The sequence below is a fragment of the Pyxicephalus adspersus genome, chromosome 1 (genome assembly GCF_032062135.1).
Source record: "Pyxicephalus adspersus chromosome 1, UCB_Pads_2.0, whole genome shotgun sequence".
NCBI lineage: Eukaryota > Metazoa > Chordata > Amphibia > Anura > Pyxicephalidae > Pyxicephalus > Pyxicephalus adspersus.
Genome location: NC_092858.1, coordinates 125,878,463 through 125,897,024, shown reverse-complemented (window position 1 = coordinate 125,897,024; position 18,562 = coordinate 125,878,463). Strand labels below are relative to the sequence as shown.

The 18,562-nt window shown below is 40.1% G+C and overlaps 1 protein-coding gene across 3 annotated transcripts; it reads left to right on the top strand.

The window, feature by feature from the left end:
* The first annotated feature begins 8,890 nt into the window (after positions 1 to 8,890).
* SRSF3 (serine and arginine rich splicing factor 3) lies at positions 8,891 to 17,445 on the top strand. Of its 3 annotated transcripts, XR_011922792.1 has the most exons (7): positions 8,891 to 9,048; positions 10,701 to 10,908; positions 11,452 to 11,586; positions 13,399 to 13,859; positions 14,604 to 14,642; positions 15,508 to 15,594; positions 16,112 to 16,126. XR_011922792.1 is itself a non-coding variant. In XM_072426531.1 (6 exons), the coding sequence occupies exons 1-6, from the start codon at positions 9,045 to 9,047 to the stop codon at positions 16,137 to 16,139; spliced, it is 501 nt and encodes a 166-aa protein (XP_072282632.1). In that variant the 5' UTR covers positions 8,892 to 9,044; the 3' UTR covers positions 16,140 to 17,445. The 3 variants fall into 3 exon arrangements, 2 of the variants coding, with proteins under 2 accessions (XP_072282632.1, XP_072282640.1); XM_072426531.1 differs by lacking the exon at positions 13,399 to 13,859 and having other exon boundaries at positions 8,892 to 9,048; positions 16,112 to 17,445; XM_072426539.1 differs by lacking the exon at positions 13,399 to 13,859 and having other exon boundaries at positions 8,902 to 9,037; positions 16,112 to 17,445.
* The last annotated feature ends 1,117 nt before the right edge of the window (positions 17,446 to 18,562 follow it).

The window sequence follows — 18,562 nt, the reverse complement described above, 5'->3', positions numbered from 1 at the left end:
ACCATGGGGTCTATTGTTCACAACAAAGTGATTACAACAACTCATAGTAATGTGGACTGCAGACTGGAATTTTCTCCTTGGTACAACCATTTCAGGAAACCACTTGTGAGACCTATGTTTTTTGTTTTTTTTTTCATTTTTACGTAACCTTACCTATTCAAAAAGTTAAAGGAGGATTAAAATTATTTTTTTAAACATCAGTAGGGATGGAATGGCAATTTTTACAAAATTGATTTTACAAAAATTAGGCAAATTTTCACCATTTTGAAAAATTTACATTGCTCACTTTGTCAGGAGTCCGGAGATCCGTGGATCCAAAGTGAAAAAAACATGAAGAAAGTATGTCTTTTTGTTTTATTAATAAAAAAATAAATATGTAACCAAATGTGAACAGTGCAGGTACCCAAACATGATGAATGCAAATCCAAATATCATACCATAACACTTAGAATTTATGACAAACATACCTACCCATTTTTTACTACACACCTTGGATGTCTATCACAGGTTTTTCTTGCTCCACCACAACTAGAGTTTCGATTCACGTATTAGCTAAAAGGCCGGTCTGCGTACTATTGATTTCGTGTTGTTTATATGATGTATATCAGAAATATATACCTTTAGGATTTTGTGCACATGGGCATTGGGGTTTGCATATTTAAAATGCCTATAAAGAATGTATTTTAAAGGGGTCCTGGGGTAAAATGTTATTGATTCTTACAGGTAAATGTAGGCCAGTGCTTTGCATTTTATTTTTCTCAATATGGCCTAATTTACACAGACTCAATACAGTCTAATACAGTCTAATTAGCATTTTATCTGCAACTTTACTGTTTAGTACAGCTAGTTTAGGGTGAAAATACTAAACATGCTGAAATGCTTCATAAGTACAGGTAGACCCCGGGTTACATAGGAGATAGGGACTGTAGGTTTGTTCTTAAGTTGAATTTGTATGTAAGTCAGAACAGGTACATTATTTTATTAAATGCAATTAGAACAGATGTTTGTCTCAACATATTATTAGGCAGTGTGGTGTCAGTTACTGTATAAAAATCTTCACTGTGAGTTAATCACAAAAAAAAAAAAAAAATAAACTTCATGGAGCCTAGACATTCATTACCGTCTGAAGCAAGCTGTGCTTTGATATGTAAAAAGAAACAACTGCAGAGTTTGTCTTGGTCAATAAAGAGTTACAAGAGGCTGCAGAAGGGCTCAGTCCTTAAGATCACCCACAAACTCAGCTGTGTTTAGGAAAATACTTTTTCTGCAAGTCATGTAAACCTCCCCCCTCCCCCCATCAAGCCTCCGTCCTGCACACGAGTGAGCAGGAAAGCCCTGTTCGTATCTAGGAGTCGTCCATATGTCAAATGTCCTTAACTCGGGGACTACCTGTATTAGGTATAAAGCATAAGGCAAACCCCATATAGTACTGGTATCAATACAATATGATACCTCAGAGACTGGGGTTAAGGCAAAGTTTTGTTGGGCATACCAGGACCAATTTTCAGGGAGTTTTTTTGCCTCCATTCCGGCCAACAGATAGCACTTGGGGATACAGTAGGAATTATTGTAAAATAATACGAAAACCTAAACCGGTTAATGTTTGGATATATAGTGTGTGGGAATCCTACCAGCTTGGTTGCCAGACATTTTACGAAGATCTGATTTTCTGAAACATACTTTTTGGCTTGGATTGCTGAGGGCATACCTTGCATAGGTAAAAAAGCAAAAGCCCCAACCACCTCAAAAAAATAGGCCCAGTAGGGATCATGATGTTGGTCAGTTAGTAAAGCCATCCATATCTTCCACAGCATAATTCTCTTTGGAGACTATTAACAAAATATGATATACCAACAAAAATATTTAAAATTTGGTTTTTAGTTTTTTAGTTTTATGATAAAGGATGCAAACCAATTTTCAGCAATTGTCCACTTTATATTTTAAGAAAGGTTGTCCCAAGTCTCGTCAAATGGTTGTGATGACAGAGCAGTCACCTGTATGCCATCATCATTTGGATTTGCAACATCATAGGTGAAATGGTGCCATGCAGCCTATATACTTTGTAAACAGGGGTCTCCCTGGGCCCGAGCTGTTGTCAAAAACAGACCAAAAGGTAGCTGATCAAAAACTATCCTAAGTCAGGCAAGATTGTGTTTGACAACAGCAATATTCTTGCTGGCTGCCCTTTGTCTGGGAACAGTCACAAATACTCTGCCTGACATGTGCAAAATCTGGCCTACAGCCATTCACCATTAAGAGACAGTCCACAAAGGTTGTGGCCACTTTAGTTAATCATACCTGACCTCACTTTGTCTGCCAGAAATTCAGTGTCAGAATAGGCTGCCTGCAAACCTTCTAGTAGAAGACACCCTCTTTTGCTGAAACACAACCGTGTCCATGCTGCACCACAAGCAGTGAGCTATTAGCAAATATCTGTGCTGTTACAGTATAAGGGGTTTGTCTTCCCGAAGAGGCAAAAATGCTAAACTGCAACAGGGTATGGATTAGCAAGACAATCATTATAGTGTTTCTCCTGGTGCACACACAGACACACATGGAGGTACATCAGGGGAAGACTTACTGCCAACAAGAACCTTTTGTCTGCTGTATACTGTATATACCTGTAAGGCAATGACATCAAGGGCGCGCGGCAACAGGAAACTTGCATCAAGTGCTTAACTTAGCTTTTTATGTTTAAGTGCTGCACAAGGACCCCAGAATCCAATTTATCAGTTGAGATGAGGACTGAATATTCAATCAGCTAAAATTTACTTTGGGAGAATTTTGACGTTGATAGGGGAAAAAAACACATAGGGGAGTCGGAGAGCCGTAGAATGTGACTTATTGTTGTGGGAGTTATGAAAAATGTATCGTTTTTACATTCTAAATAAACCTTTATTAGACTTGGGGCTTTTTGGATGGGTAATTTTGGCAGTAAACATGTGTGTACCCCCTCTGCTATTTAAAAAAAAAGGTCCTCTGGAATCTGGTTGGCCAAGTAAAAAATGGGCTCCCTACCTTTTGGCAAAAACCTGATGCTGCCTGTTCCTGAAGGTGGCAAGAGCCATCATTGGAGGAGAAGGCCTCATCCCACTGTCTTGTTGGGGTCTGCAGATGGGGAGCTTATTTGGAGTCTGGAAGCCCTTTTATTAAAAGGACCCTCAAATATCTAGCCCTTACCCCGAGGAATAAGTGCAGGGGTACATAGTACTCCTTACCTATTCCCAGAAAGGAATAAATAAGACATAGAAATTACCACGCAATGCCTTAGAATAAAAGCCTTTTTTTCAACTAATAGTTACAATTGCAGTTCAAGCAGCAAACAGAATCCCACAACAAGTCCTTCCAGCATCAATTTCACTCTGATGCTGCATTCAGCAAATCAAGCATAAAGTCAGATAAAGACAGATGTCCTTGGCAGCCCTCTTGCTGCATTGGCTGGATTCATGAAAACAATGATGTGAGCTCTGCCCACATGGACGGTTCATGTGATAACATTTATCCAGATGTCTTTAGCTCACCTCTTGCATGATTAGCTAAATGAACATAAACAATGATAATGAAGTTCACAACAGTATCATTTTCATTCATTCAGCCAATCACCAAAAGGGGCAGAAACATGCTTCCTGCCCTAATTTTCAGTCCCGGAAGTTCCCAAGCCTTTTAAATGACTGGTTTAAAAATTATGTTTGATACTACACGATTATTAATTTAAAATTCTATGCTTGCTAGTCATACTCTCTGTATATACCTGGCTCACCTTTCCACCTAGCTTGAACATTAGCCCAAAAATGGTTTAGCTCCATTTGCACCTGGCAGGCCAGCAAAGGAGACCCTAACATTTGCACCTGGCTCCTTTACTCGTTGACCCAGGCCCTTTGACTTGGCTTTTGCAATGATGGAAATAGAGATGCTTAGAACACATAAATTCTGACATGGATTGAATCTGTTTAGAGCAGTCGAGAAATCTAATGGATTTGGCAGCTGAATTGACTGAGCCCTACTATACCTATCAGTGACAGGTATCGCAGTGCTGGATTGCTCAAATTCACTGCACAACAGCAATTTTGCTACTGGGAATAACACAAAGTGATTTACATAATATTGAGTGTGCTGATTCCAAATCTGAACTCAAAATTTACCTATCACATACAAATTTTCAGTTATAAGCGTGCTATAGCTGTTCAAATGGTCGGTAATTGGGTAATGTATTTTTACTTGGTAACATTATAACAGTTGCAGCTAACACTGTGCCTGCTGCTGCCTCAGCTGAATCACGCCCCCTGGTGGCATGCATGTTCTAGCAGCGTCAGGGCATGTCTGGGCAAGTCAGTAAGCTGATGTAAGAAATAGTTATATAAGGCGAGATGGGCCAAGGGCTTTTCTGCAGTGCGAAACAATCTTATTGGATAGTACAGCTAGGCCATAGTGAGTTTGTTTTGAGCTAAAGATGAGTAGGCGCAGCTGTGTTAATAAACCAGACAATATTTGCTACATTTGTGGCAAACATACCTCATGTGATCAACACAAGAACCCAACCAAAAGGGTGAGATTTGCTAACATGTATTACTTTTGATGTGAAATTGGAGATCGGGATAAAAACTGGGCACCTCATATCTGCTGTCAGGTGTTAGGTTGGCCTAACACAGGGGTTGGCAAACTTTTTGGACTACCAAACCTTTTCAGGAGCTCAAGACGGCACACTAGGCCAGAAGAAACAAGGTGTCCAAGGAAAGGTTTTTTCCAACCGTGACTGCAAGCGAGCAGCCTCAGTCTTCCACCTATCCGCAGGGTAGTCTCTGTACGTGTGCGCGTGCTTGGCATCGAAATGCCCCTTGAGATTTGACCACTTAAGTGCTGTTGGTGTCGTTGCACACTAAACACAGGGCTTTGTTGCCGCGTTGGACGAAGAATAATTTGTCAGTCCATTCGGGGTTGAAGACACGACGTTCGAGGTCAACCTTCCGGAGACTGGTAGCTGCGCGTTGCCTCTACTCTTTAGGCACTGTAATTGGGGTTACTGTGAGGGAACTTGATGATATCGCAGGAACTGGCGATAACGCGTCAGTTCAATTAGGCCGGATCCAACAATAAATAATTAGGGGGGCGTTAGGGTGGACCGGAATACTGGCTTTTCCATATCTGGCCTAAATGCCAGAGTTTGCCTACCTCTGGCCTAACACAAGGGTTGAATGGAAAGGGGAATAAAATACCTTTTTCTGTGCCTATGGTTTGGTGTTAGCCAAAGACCATCACTCGGACTGCTACTCTTGTATGAGTAAAACTGCTGGCTTTTCGAAGAAGACTAAGTCAAAAATCTTCTATCCTGATTGTCAATCTGAAGCCTGAAGCTCTGAAGCCAGTGCCACATGATGCAGAGAAGCCAGTGCCAGTCCCTCCTACATCTGTTGTTACTGACAGTGACATATCGGATGAGGAACAGGAGGATGATGTTGATGTTAATGAATGCTATGAGGCCCAATGTGAAGAGGGTAAGCCACATTTTTTAAGCCAATCAGATTCAGATGATCTAGTAAGGGACCTGTCTTTGTCAAAAATGAAGTCTGAACTGTTAGCCTCCAGATAAAAGAAGTGGAATTTGCTAGTGGCCTGATGATGGAGTTAGGTTGCAAAAACATACCAGAGCAGTGGAGAATGTTCATAGACTCGAGCAAAGCAAGTTTAAAAGCTGTATTGCTGCATAAAGGTAACGAAAAACCTTCTGTTCCTCTTGCTCATGCCGAGGAAATGAAAGAGACATACGCATCCATGGAGGTCATTTTGAAATTGATCAACTATTCAGAACACAAGTGGAACGTTTGGGGTGACCTGAAGGTGGTGGAACTCCTTCTTGGCCTGCGATTGGGATATACAAAATATATGTGCTTTCTGTGCCTGTGGAACAGTCGTGATGACAGTAACCATTACAAAGTAAATGAATGGCCACCCAGACCTGAACACACTGTTGGCCAGTACAATGTGAACCATAAATCACTCATTGATCCTCAGAAAGTTTACCTTCTGTAACTTCATATTAAACTTGCCCAAATGGAAAGCTTTGTCGTTGCAATGGTAAATGCTAAACTGAAAGCAGGCATTTTGGTTGGTCCCCAAATCTGCAATTTGATGCATGATGCCACATTCACAGACAAACTCATCCCACTTGAACTTGTTGCTTGGGATTCACTTTTTGGGTAACCAGCCAGCGAGCTGAAAACCATACTGAACTTGTGAACAACATTCTAACAGGATACCATCAACTTGGCTACCAAATGTCACTTAAAATTCATTTCTTATATTCCCATCTGGATTTCCTCCCACAAAATTTTGGTGATGTGAGTGGTGAACAAGGGGAGAGGTTCCATCAAGATATTTCTGTTATGGAAACAAGTTATCAAGGCCGGTGCAACCCCAACATGATGGGTGACTGCTGCTGGTTTCTGCAACGGGAGGCAGCCGAGAGCCACAAACGCAAAAATAAGTGCCTGAAACACTTCTGAAATGTACATGTGTGTTGAACAAGGACTCAGGTGAATTATGTGTTTTGTATATGTTGTTGCAACATAAATCTACATTATTGTAATGTCATGGAAATATTAGGCAAAAGTTATAGGTATAGGTATAGAGATTACATAGTAACTGCGGAACGATAGAATGTAGCTAATCGTGTCTATACGCGTAATTAAAGCTGCGTACACACGGCAAATTTTTCTCGCCCGATAATCGGTATCGGCCAATTATCGGGCGAAAATCTGCCGTGTGTACAGTCGGTCGTCGTCCATCGTCCGACGACCGTCCTGGCGGATCCATGGACGATGGACGACGACCGATCCTCCGTCGCTCTCCCCCTCCCCTCTCCATAGAGCATGAACGGTGCTGTATGTACAGCATCGTTCATGCATCTTGCAGTCTTTTCTCGTTGGAAAGGATCGTGAAAGATCCTTTCCAACGAGAAAAATTGCAGGTGTGTACGCAGCTTAACTAAAGATTCTGACGTCCTAGGCAATAATTGGACTTCAGATTTGGATTCAGCACACTTGATTTATTATAGAAAACATGGATTAGATTAGACTTTTTTTTTGTGATGCAGTGTTATGATCCAAGGTCAGATTAGCTTCGATCAGTCAAAAGCAACTCAGATTACAACTATAAAACAACAACTAGCTGGAAGTCTTATTTATGGAGGGGAGCAAAAAGTTTGGAAAATTTAGATCTCTAATGGCGGCCCTGCCCTCAGCTCCTAACCTAAACCTGATAGATTGGTAGCCTATTATAGTAAAGCCGAATACAAACGTGCAATTATAGTTGGAATAGGATCACGATCCTATCCCACGACTAAGGTCTGCACGATGCATGAATGAGTGCTGTACATACAACACCGTTCTGCTCTATGGAGAGGGGAGGGGGACAACGATGGAGCGGCACATCGCTGCACGCTCTGCTCTTTCCCTTCCCTTGGGATCGTTAGTCGTCCATAGATCCGCCAGGACGGTTGTTCGGACGATGGGTGACTGGCGTTGTACACACGACAGATTCTGGCCTGATAGCCCTGAGTCGATTATCGGGCGAGAACCATTGGACGTGTGTACGTGGCTTAAGTTTGGACATCAGGGGGTCATTTACAACACACTGCCTGCCAACAGATAACTAAAAGTCCCTTTTTCTTCGTCTCTGAAGCTAAAACATTTGAAGAGTCACTAAAGTTAAAAAAAGGACAATTTCTTTTATATCCTAATCATACATTCCTTTCACCTATTTATTTTAAATGTGTTTAATTAGTCAATTAGTCTCTATAATTACCTCATATCCTTTACAGGTAATTGTATATCCTTAATGTCTGTGGCTACAAATTGTTTTACAACCAGAATGTCCTTTATGTAGCCAGCCCATATTTATAGCTAGAGCTGTAGCTACACTCTCATCCCTAATACCCAATGCAAGAAATCATGGGACGGGTAGTCTTCTTATAGACAGGAAGCCGACATAGCAAGAGTATAGAAACCACCAGCAGCCCTCTACATGTATCACACCCCCACCATATATATCTGCAGAGTATCACACCCCCACTATATATACATGTATCACAATCACACCCACACCATATATATCTGCAGAGTATCACACCCCCATCATATATCTGCAGAGTATCACACCCACACCATCTATATCTGCAGAGTATCACACCCCCACCATATATATCTGCAGAGTATCACACCCCCACTATATATTCTATATATACATGTATCATAATCACACCCCCACCATATATATCATATCTGCAGAGTATCACACCCCCACTATATATTCTATATATACATGTATCATAATCACACCCCCACCATATATATCTGCAGAGTATCACACCCCACCATATATATCTGCAGAGTATCACACCCCCACCATATATATATCTGCAGAGTATCACACTGCCACCATCTATATCTGCAGAATATTACACCCCACCATATATAACTGCAGAGTATCACACCCCCACTATATATTCCATATATACTTGTATCACACCGCCACCATCTATATCTGCAGAGTATCACACCCCCACCATATATATCTGCAGAGTATCGGCCCCACCTTATATATCTGCAGAGTATCACACTTCCATCATATATACCAGCAGAGTATCACTATATTGACAATAGATTGAAAACAATAAAAGCTTCCATGAAGTCGATGAACCCATTGACCCCCCCCCCAAACAACTCGTGGCCCTGTCCCGGCCCCTCATTCACCATTTACTTTCCCTTCACAAGGAAGCTCCCACACCTTTCCCTAAACAAACATGGCCGCCACGCCTTCACACGCCCCTTTCCTACCCGCCACTTTGGGCGCGGCTTCTGAGTCTTCCTTTTTTTTGTTACCTCGCTAGGATTGGTGAGTCAGAGAACGCGTCACCCGCGGGTAGATAGACGTAGCACCGCCCTCTGCCTGTTAGCCATTTTGTGCTTGGCTTGCCACGAGAAGATCATTTGCAGTCTGGAGACGAGAGCTATCCACGGATCCCGTGCCTCGTACGAAAGCGGTAAATCATGGGTAAACCATCACATAATTACCAATATTACATTTATTTTTAAAGTGAATATTTATCTTCTTTGTTTAAACAATCTCATTCCTATTTGTATTATTGTGTGTGAGACAAAAGAGTGGCCGCCATTTTGTTTCCCGAGCGGGAAGTGTGTAATGGCTGCTCTGCCCTGCGCAGCATTTCTCTGTCTTCCCTCAGTATTCTGCTGATAGGTGCCAATTATTATCCACATTTCTTGTAGGGTTCTGTAGTCCTATGTTGGGGTGTAATGTGATGTGGGGGGGGGGGTATTGTGAGGTAAGCTCTATGAGAGCAGTGCTTGTGGTGCTGGGGGTTATATAGCTTTATATTCACTTGCTGCCTGCTTACAAATTGTATTTTCCACACATACAGCGTCCAATATTGGTCAGTGCTCTTCATTCATGTGTGTATGGGCCTTTCATTCATATGTAGGCCGCTTCATTCATTCATAGCGAGCATTGCTATTGTTACACCATGCAGATAGAGGGAGGGCGGGAAATAATCCTTGTACAATCTCCCATATACCAATCCATTTTAATCTGTAATCAGATCGGTCCTAGCTGTACATAGATGATGATTGTACAATGAGATTGTATCATCTGATCCTTCCCGGTTTATAGCAGCATGCGGCCCTCCCTTTCCTGCTCAATCATTATCTAGGACTATGTACATAATATTATATAATGTGTGTGTGTGCCAGGCGGACATCAGATCTGGAAGGCTGGGGCTTCTCTCAAACCTCCCACCATTTCTTCCATTGATAACCATTTACAGCCATGGAAAGGTTTATTGTAAGGGGGAGGGGTGGCAAAGCTTTAGCATCCATGCATTGTGTCCTTTGTGGGGGTGGGGGTGATTTGTAGTCATTCATATAACAAGCAGGTATAACACCGTCCATTGTCCTCCAAACAATACCATTGGCTTTGGTTCAGATCTGATGCCAATATTGCAGTCCAACCAGGCCAATAATATGATCGGTAATCATTAGATGTATTGCAAGATTCTCCCCCAACTTGGCCTTTCCTAGAAATGAGCATTTGGATATCATACAGGATGTGTTATAGTGTGTGTGTGTATATATATATATATATATGTGTATATATATATATATATGTATATATGTATATGTATATATATATATATATATATATATATACACACACATTTGCTTTTGTTACATATTTATCAGCATGTCTGATTTATCTGCTATTGTTTAAACCCTTAAATAAAAGGTGTTTACTTTTGATTGGCTGCTGAATCCCCAGGTAAGATTCACTTCTGATTGGATCAGCCTTTGTGTATTTGCCCCCTTCACACCCCATGTATGAGAAGGTTTAATAGGAGAGCTCAGAATGGGAGTGATCTGTTGTTTTGGAATTTTATGAAGCCATTGGCATAATAAAAACCATGGTAATATTGAGCTTTTGTATTAGAACCACATATACTATGTTCTCCCATGCAGTGGTTTCATTCAATGAATGGTTGCTCTGGTAATAGAACAAATAATGGAACTGACTTTACAATGATGTGAGGGATACAAATGAAATGGAGTACATAATGTGAATGATGTGTACATGGATTTGTATGTATAATATAGTAGAAATGACGGCATATAACAATGTTTGCTTTTATGTTACAGCCATGCACCGTGACTCCTGTCCTCTAGACTGCAAAGTCTATGTAGGAAATCTTGGAAACAATGGTAACAAGACAGAACTTGAGCGTGCCTTTGGCTACTATGGTCCCCTTCGCAGTGTCTGGGTTGCCAGGAACCCCCCTGGCTTTGCATTCGTAGAATTTGAAGATCCCAGGGATGCAGCAGATGCGGTTAGAGAGCTTGATGGACGGTAATTTCCTTTCCTCTTTTTTTAATTTTTTATATATAATAAACCTTTTTTTGTTGGCATAGCCAGTGATTGCAGCCCTGAGCAGTGCAGTAAATATGGTCCCTTTGTTGGTGTACTGAATGCCAGGAGACATGCGGCTTGTGTTACAACACATGGTAATCATGTGCCACCTTGTGCTGAGGTGCATTTGTAAACAAAATACTGCATGGACTTCTGCTGTGTATTTTGCAGCACATTCAAAGATATGACCTGAACATGAGCAGTACAAATAATGGGTCTGCGGCCATAGTTGTAAAGAGTCGTATGGTCCTTTCAAGTAAAATGCCTAAAGGATTTTGCTGGTCTGATTGGGTTTTTAGGAATACCTAGAGGACAAGTGAAACTAAACTTTTCTTTCCTGGGTTTTCCCAGAGTAAGAATGGAACTTGGCCCTTTTCTTAGCCTTACTGTTGGGGGCAGCCTCACTGGACAGCAGCAAGGCTTAGTAGACAGGAATAGACAAATCTTCACATCGCACATATTAAACACTAATTTTTTTTTCAGGACAATGTGTGGGTGTCGGGTTAGGGTTGAGTTATCTAACGGTGAAAAACGAAGCCGGAATCGTGGCCCCCCTCCATCTTGGAACAGGAGACCTAGGGATGATTACCGAAGGAGGAGTCCTCCTCCAAGACGCAGGTATTATATCATGTTTGATGGTACTTAGTGCATGATAAACTTGTATCTGTTTTTAATTAGGTAAGAGTATGTCCCATCATAAACTAGAATTCATGAAATGCTGCAATACACGCAGAGTGCTGTGCCAGTCATCCACACACCTTAATCTTGCTTACTCAAATGTTTTGCTTTACCTAGGCATCATTTGTCACTTTATAGGGACCTATGTGACTAGGTGAAACAACAACATCAAACTTCAATAGGAAAAAGGCCTCTGCATTGAACTCATTTTTGTATTTTTAAATACATGATTTGTTTGTGCATTAGTTTTTCCATATAATGTCAAAACCATCATTTACTTGCTGTAATGTTTTTCTACATTACACCTTCCTTTCATTCTTTACAAGTTTTGATTTACAAGAACCCAATCTGTAAGAGAAACAAAAAAATCTGGTTTTGTGTATATACATATGTCATGTATTCCACAATGTGGGAAACATCCAGTACATTGATTTGTGGCACAGCTGGGAGGTGTTGCTCCTTTGTGAGTTTGCACACAGGTACATGGCTGGTCACCATCAATATATTTAGGCTGTGTATAGAGTTTGCATTATTGGACCTTTACATATTTAGAAAATGTAGTACATGAGGTTTTTTTACAGAAATAAAAGCATAGTTATATTCATATTATATCCTGCATAAAGGAATCCTATAAAAACTGTTTTGTACATGCAAATATTGGCAAAACCAGAGTTTTTACTTTGATTTGCTGCTTGCTTTGTATGTAGAGAAGAGGGGGCCTATTTATAAAGAGGCATTATCCCTTCAATTGGTTTATTTGTAAAACAATAAATGCTGGTATTTCACAGCTTTTCATTACCATTTGATGATAACACCCCCGAAGGCTTTGGCCTGTCCATAACTCTTGCTCTTTTTTGCAATGTTTAGATGGCATCTTTTGTGCTCCCTTTGTCTCTGTTTTTGCCATTTTTACCACAGTTTTTGCATCCTTAACAAAAAACGCATTGAGGGGAAAATATTTTTTATAAATGGGCCCATATTTAAAGGCTTATGCTATATTCTCTGTATTCAGTTTATGGCTTAAAATTGTGCAGGTCAAAGGACCCCATTTAAAGCAGCACATGTCCGTGCTAAACAACTTTTTTTTTTTTTTCCCCCTTGTATGTTGCAAGCAACTATTTTAGGGCTCATTCACACTGTTGTGTTGCTGTAAATGTTTTACAACAACCATTACAACCCAATGTGATTTGCATTAGTAGATTGTCTCCTTCTATGTGGGTTAAGGTGTTCTGCTAGCCCTTCTAGAAATAGCTGGGCTTCCTTACCTCAGTTCATCTTAATCCAAAAAAATCCATTCATGGCGTGAATGGGCCCTTAAGAGCTAAGATCACTTCAAATACAAAGTGCCCTTACTCTTTTCCCCACCTTTACCCAATCTACTATAACACTCCCTCCCCTCTGCAGATTAATACTTGCTGAGAAGTAAAGAGCCCTTCTCCTGTGTATAGTTTACACAAGACATTCACTGGTCTTCTCCTTGCATGCCTGCACACTATACAAACAGTGTGGGAGCTCTGAGTCTGTGGAGGGAAAGGAGGAGGGTATAAGGGCATTTTTTGGTTCACTGGTTTCTATGCTTGCTTTATATCGGATACATTTTTTCTCCTTAATAGTCCTGATAGTGTTAAGTATACCCCTTTAAAGTTAGAAATAGGTAGTTATACTGATGGTTTGTTTTTGTTTGTTTTTTTTTGTTTGTATTTCTTTTCTGTGTGCTTTTGGTCCATCTAATAAAAATGAAACCCGTTACAGAGTCACCATCATGTCTCTTCTCACCACCCTCTGGGTCTACATTAGCCAGTCAACTACCCCTTTCAGCGTCATGTGACCAGCGCGCCCCATTCAGCTTGGCTGGTGTCGTATCACATGACCCAGGCATGGCCAGTCATCAGGTTGCACCGCCCTTTGGTACCCGAGCATGCTGTCCACTCAGCCTTCCTCCTCTCCAACCTTAACCAAAACTCGGCAGCAGCCCACCTTCAGCGCCCACACATTACCAGCCAATCCGCACAGCTGTTAACTATGACAAAATGTCTTCACAACAACTGCAGCGCCAGCCTACGGCTAACCAAAAAAAGCAGGAAAAACCACAACATCCCCCTTCGCAAACCATCTAAATTCAACGCAACACCTGGCAAAACTTATCTACAAATTCTACTTGGCCACCTGTCCGGCATCTTCGCCATTTCTAGCTTGTTGAAACCCCAAAACTAGTAAGTTTTTTCCTGCTTATACAGAGTTTTCTGCTGGTTTAAGTTAGACTTTAAGCAGCTTGTGTAAGAAGGTAATTTTTCTACATTGCTCAATCTAAGGCTGGCTGTGCATAAACTTGAAGGTAAATTGCTTATAATCTGGAGATTTTAAGGGTGATAGAAGAAAAGTTTTTTGTTTTTTTTTTAAATAGGAGAATCTGGGCCAGTATATGAGCAATGTAGTACATGATTGCTGTCCTGGCTCTAGGTTTTAGGTGTGATCTATCATCTTTAAATGTTTGGTATTCATTACTAACCCACCATTCAATTTAGCTAACAAATTGAGACTGTAATAGGTTTCAGAAGTATATATATATACATGTTCTCTCAGATGTGCTAATGTTTGGTAATTTCCTAAATTTCCCACAATTTTGCAGGTGAACACCACTTGCACATTTTGTTTCTACTATGGCCACCTGGTTTGCATGATTACAGGAATTTTTTTTTCTCTCTCAAAGCTAGTCTGGGTTCACAAGTGGTGTTCAGTTAGGTCCACAGCTAGCAGGCTGACAAATATGAGCACCATAGTGAAAGGGTAATTCACTATTTAATTTTCTACTTCCAGTCTCTCTTCCCAACCTTCTAGGTGGTAGCGATGGTTTATTTTGTACGTAGGTATAAATTGCTTGGGTCTTCGCTGAGCGGTTGTAGGTAAATTCTTGTTTCGCCACAAAGGTTAATTTTGTTTTATTTTTTTCATACTAGATCCCCAAGGAGGAGGAGCTTTTCACGTAGCCGTAGCAGGTAAGGTTTTTTTAATTCTCTATTGTTTGTGTGACTCCCAGTAACTAGAGATGACAACCCTGGATGTTGCTCAGATTCAGAGTAATTGGTGTAAAAATTGTCTTCAATGCAACTGGATCGCTGTATAGTACTGTGATCAAATGTTTATTTTCATGGTCTAAAAGAGTGTATGGTAACATGCATACCCAGAAAATAATAGTGTTGTAAAGATCAATAGATCCCGATAAATAACTGTTCATGTGCAGCTGAAACTACCAGTTTGATACTTCTGCATTAGAAGGTAATGGGTCAAAAGCTGTATATTTGTTCTCGTATACAGGGCAGCCTTATTAATCAGTGCATATACATATCAGTGCTCATCCATTTTTAAAGCAGACATTGTATAAAATAAGTAACCTAAAGGTTCTAGTCCTCATCTCCAGCTGTTAAATGAAATCTGGATGAAAAGAAAAATGGAGAATGTTATGCTTCTTTTGAAAATTCTAGTGTAGTTAAAACTAATATTTGCATACTTGTAACATTTCGTGACCTAGCATTTGAGGGATTGGTATAAAGCCCAGAAGAGTATTTTAAAATTAGGTCAGTAGTGGTAGCCTATTTTTCCTTATTTAAAGAAAAATTGCGGTCTTCTTTAGTGTTTGTTTTAAGGGTTTCTTTTAAAGTTTGTTCATGCAAGTGGCAGTGGTTCAAAAGCATGTATCGGAGACGTTTTTATTTTATGTGTGTGTGACATTCAGCAAAATGCTTTACGACCCAAACTGAACTAGCTTTTTTAACATACATAATGTTTTTTGGTCCTGAATATTTAATTTGTTTTCTCGAAAAGTTGCATTTTATAAGTGTACTTACGCATTTTCTTTTGCAGGTCCCTTTCTAGAGATCGTAGGAGAGAACGATCTTTGTCCAGAGAAAGGAATCACAAACCATCACGTTCTTTTTCTAGATCAAGAAGGTAATTTTGCACTGATATAGTAAGCTTAGAGTGAAGACTGCATACTACCAGATACTCGGTACCATTTCCAAATTCTACAGAATAACACAAGAGGAGGGATAAACAAAGAATTTTACAGTCACACTGCAGACATAATCAACTTCCATAGAGTTCTAATGTTTGTGCATTGATACTAATTCAACTAATGTCTCAACTAAAAAATATGAGGTTTCAAACATGCAGAACAGGTAGTGATGTTCCTGTACCTACAGCAGGTACATAAAAAGGCATAAATATAATAAATATTGTGGTTAAGCCATGTCTGATTTCTATATAGGCCACATAGACACCTGTGAAAGACAAGAAGCAATCTCCAAACTTGAGCATTCGCTTTCAGCCTTTATTGAAAACTTTCAATAATATTGCTGTTTTTTAATCTCCTTCAGCAAGGCTTTTTACATGTTGTAATAGAAAAAAATAAATCCTTTATTCTCATCATTAATTCTGCTTTTTTTTTTCCCCCTCCCCTCCTGCACAGCCGTTCCAGGTCAAACGAGAGAAAGTAATTCGGCTGCCTTCACCGGTGTACAGAAGATGGAAAGATTTTTTGTTTTTTGACGTGCTTTTTAACTTTGTTTTTTATTAGGTGTTCACATTGTATTGTGTCTTGTAATCAGTAATGGAAAATGTGGCTCTGTTATGTTTTCAAGCAGATGAACTGGCAAATAAACCTCCAAATTTATACTGTATCTGTTACAATTCAGTTTGGTCCTTCAGTGTTGCCCAAACCCTGATATTCCTGTTAAACAGCTTAAATTTTGTTCCATACCAAAACTCTGTAATACTTAACAAATCTTTTTCTGAGATGGGCAGGTACAAACCCTGCATTGTTTTGGGAGTAATCCACTATTTGCCGTACAATTTCAGCCCTGATGAATAAGAGTTGGAATCTTTGCTGTAAGCATGCACTAACCTTTACCATGTCTCAGGATCATTTTTTTTTTCTTTGGTTAATCTTTGCGTCAGCTGGTTTACAGCTCATATACAGTTCAGCTTGCTAAAAAGTGCATTAATTCACAGCACCAAAATTGACCATTTATTGGGATTTCAGTTTAGTTTGGCCAAATATGATCTGAAATGCCTTTATTGCATCATTGTGTATATATAAATTACTAAAGAATTTTGATTATCGTTGGATGCAAGTAAATGTAATACATGCTGCCATTTTTTTTCCCCCTTAAGAACTTGCTTTATAACTTATTACACCAACTCCCATTCTGATTTAAATTTCACTTGACCAAACAGTTGGAAAGATGTGTTCTATGTTATCCCCATGTACTCCCCACCCTCTGACAGCAGCAGTGTCTGCACAAGTTTAAAGTTTTATAGGACTGCTTGCCAGGCATGGAGTCTTCATACAAACAGTCTTCAGTGTAATACGTGTGGATACGTGGGCACGTGATGCTGGACTCTAAGCAGCGCCTGTATTTGAAATGTGACTGGTGCTTGGCCAGAAGCACTGAGCAGTTTTGGACTACTAGCCTGGAAGAATAACGTATCTAGGCCTTGCACCTAGTTTTGTTAAACCTTTACATATGGACAACGATGCAGCAGTCTGTAAAATTATCCTCCGTTTATAGTCGGCTCTTTTATTGCTTAGGCTGTAAATCTTTTGCTTTAGTGACTTTCCTTCAGCACAAGCATAGGTTTTTATTGCACCTTACATTTGTTCCATGTTGCTTGTAATTTCACAGCACACAAAGAAAATGTAATATTGTTGATGTACAGATTTCAGACTCCCTCCACCCCAACCTTTTGACCCCTGTAATTTGATTGTTTTTTGGGATTAAAGTTTGGTTAAAATACTTCGTACAGGTGTTTTTCAGTTTGGTTTAATATAAACTGTTTCAGTAAATCTCTGAACTAGTGTGTCTAAATGTGGGGTTTGCATGCCATCACCTTTTCACTATAATGAGCACCCCCCTCCCCCACTAAAAAAACACAAGTAAATTTGATAACCTAAATAATTAAAAAAAAAAAAAAAAAGTAGGAAAACTGCATGATTGTACACCGTACATAATACAGCATCTTTCTGCTCTATGGAAGAGGGGGGATGACGGAGCGGCACCCCATTGCGCTCCCTCCTTCACTTGTGTTGCAGTTATGCATCATTAATGGTTTCACCAGGTCAGATCCATGGATGAAGTTGGGTGAGCGCTGTACACGTATCAGAGTCTCATCCGATACTAGCCCTGGAGCAATAATCGGATGAGTATCATCTAATGTGTGTACGTAGCCTTAGGTTATGGAGTTTCTCCTAAACTATCTCTGCTGACTCCGCATAAAATGTTTAAGGAAAAAAACTACTTTTATACTTTTTATCAGTTTTAGAACACCAATAGAAATGTGATGGTTCCCTGAACTTTCCCTGATTGTGTTGATGTAACAATTAAGCAACTGAATGTCGGGCCTGACTTACACCATATAAAAAGGACAGGCACACAAAAAGATCAGTGAGAGCAAAGCTGTAAGCACACAAACTCTGCCTGCAGTAATCTGCCTCTAACCAAAAAGTTATACAGCGTCACCTGTGTGTTGTGATATTCTGTGCTTGGCATTGGGGGGGCGGCCTGCTACATGGTCCTGCATGTCTGAAAAATGTATTGTTATCATTGTGTGTTCTGTGCCATTTGAATGCAATGCACATTAAAAATGTGCCTGTCCAGGTAAACTTGGGCAAGCAAATGGCTCAATGCAAAACCTGATTTTAACTGCCGAAAGACTTATAATAATGTTTAGATACGGCTACAGGATGAGAAAAATGGAGGGCAATAACCCACTGCAGGCTACACTCTTGCACAAGGCAAGGTTTTAGTGTTTCACCGGGAAAAAAGTTTTTTTTTTTTTTTTTTTTAGCATAATTCCTTGAAGGAAAAAAATTGGTCCCCAAGGGGCCAACTCCATGAAACTGCGAATTGATTAGGTTTTT

Bases quoted from the DNA above. Each gene is read 5' to 3' on its own strand.
- SRSF3 (XM_072426531.1), top strand. The intron at 10,909-11,451 runs GTAATTTCCTTT...TTTTTTTTTCAG, and splicing joins GTTAGAGAGCTTGATGGACG to GACAATGTGTGGGTGTCGGG. The intron at 14,643-15,507 runs GTAAGGTTTTTT...TTTCTTTTGCAG, and splicing joins TTTTCACGTAGCCGTAGCAG to GTCCCTTTCTAGAGATCGTA.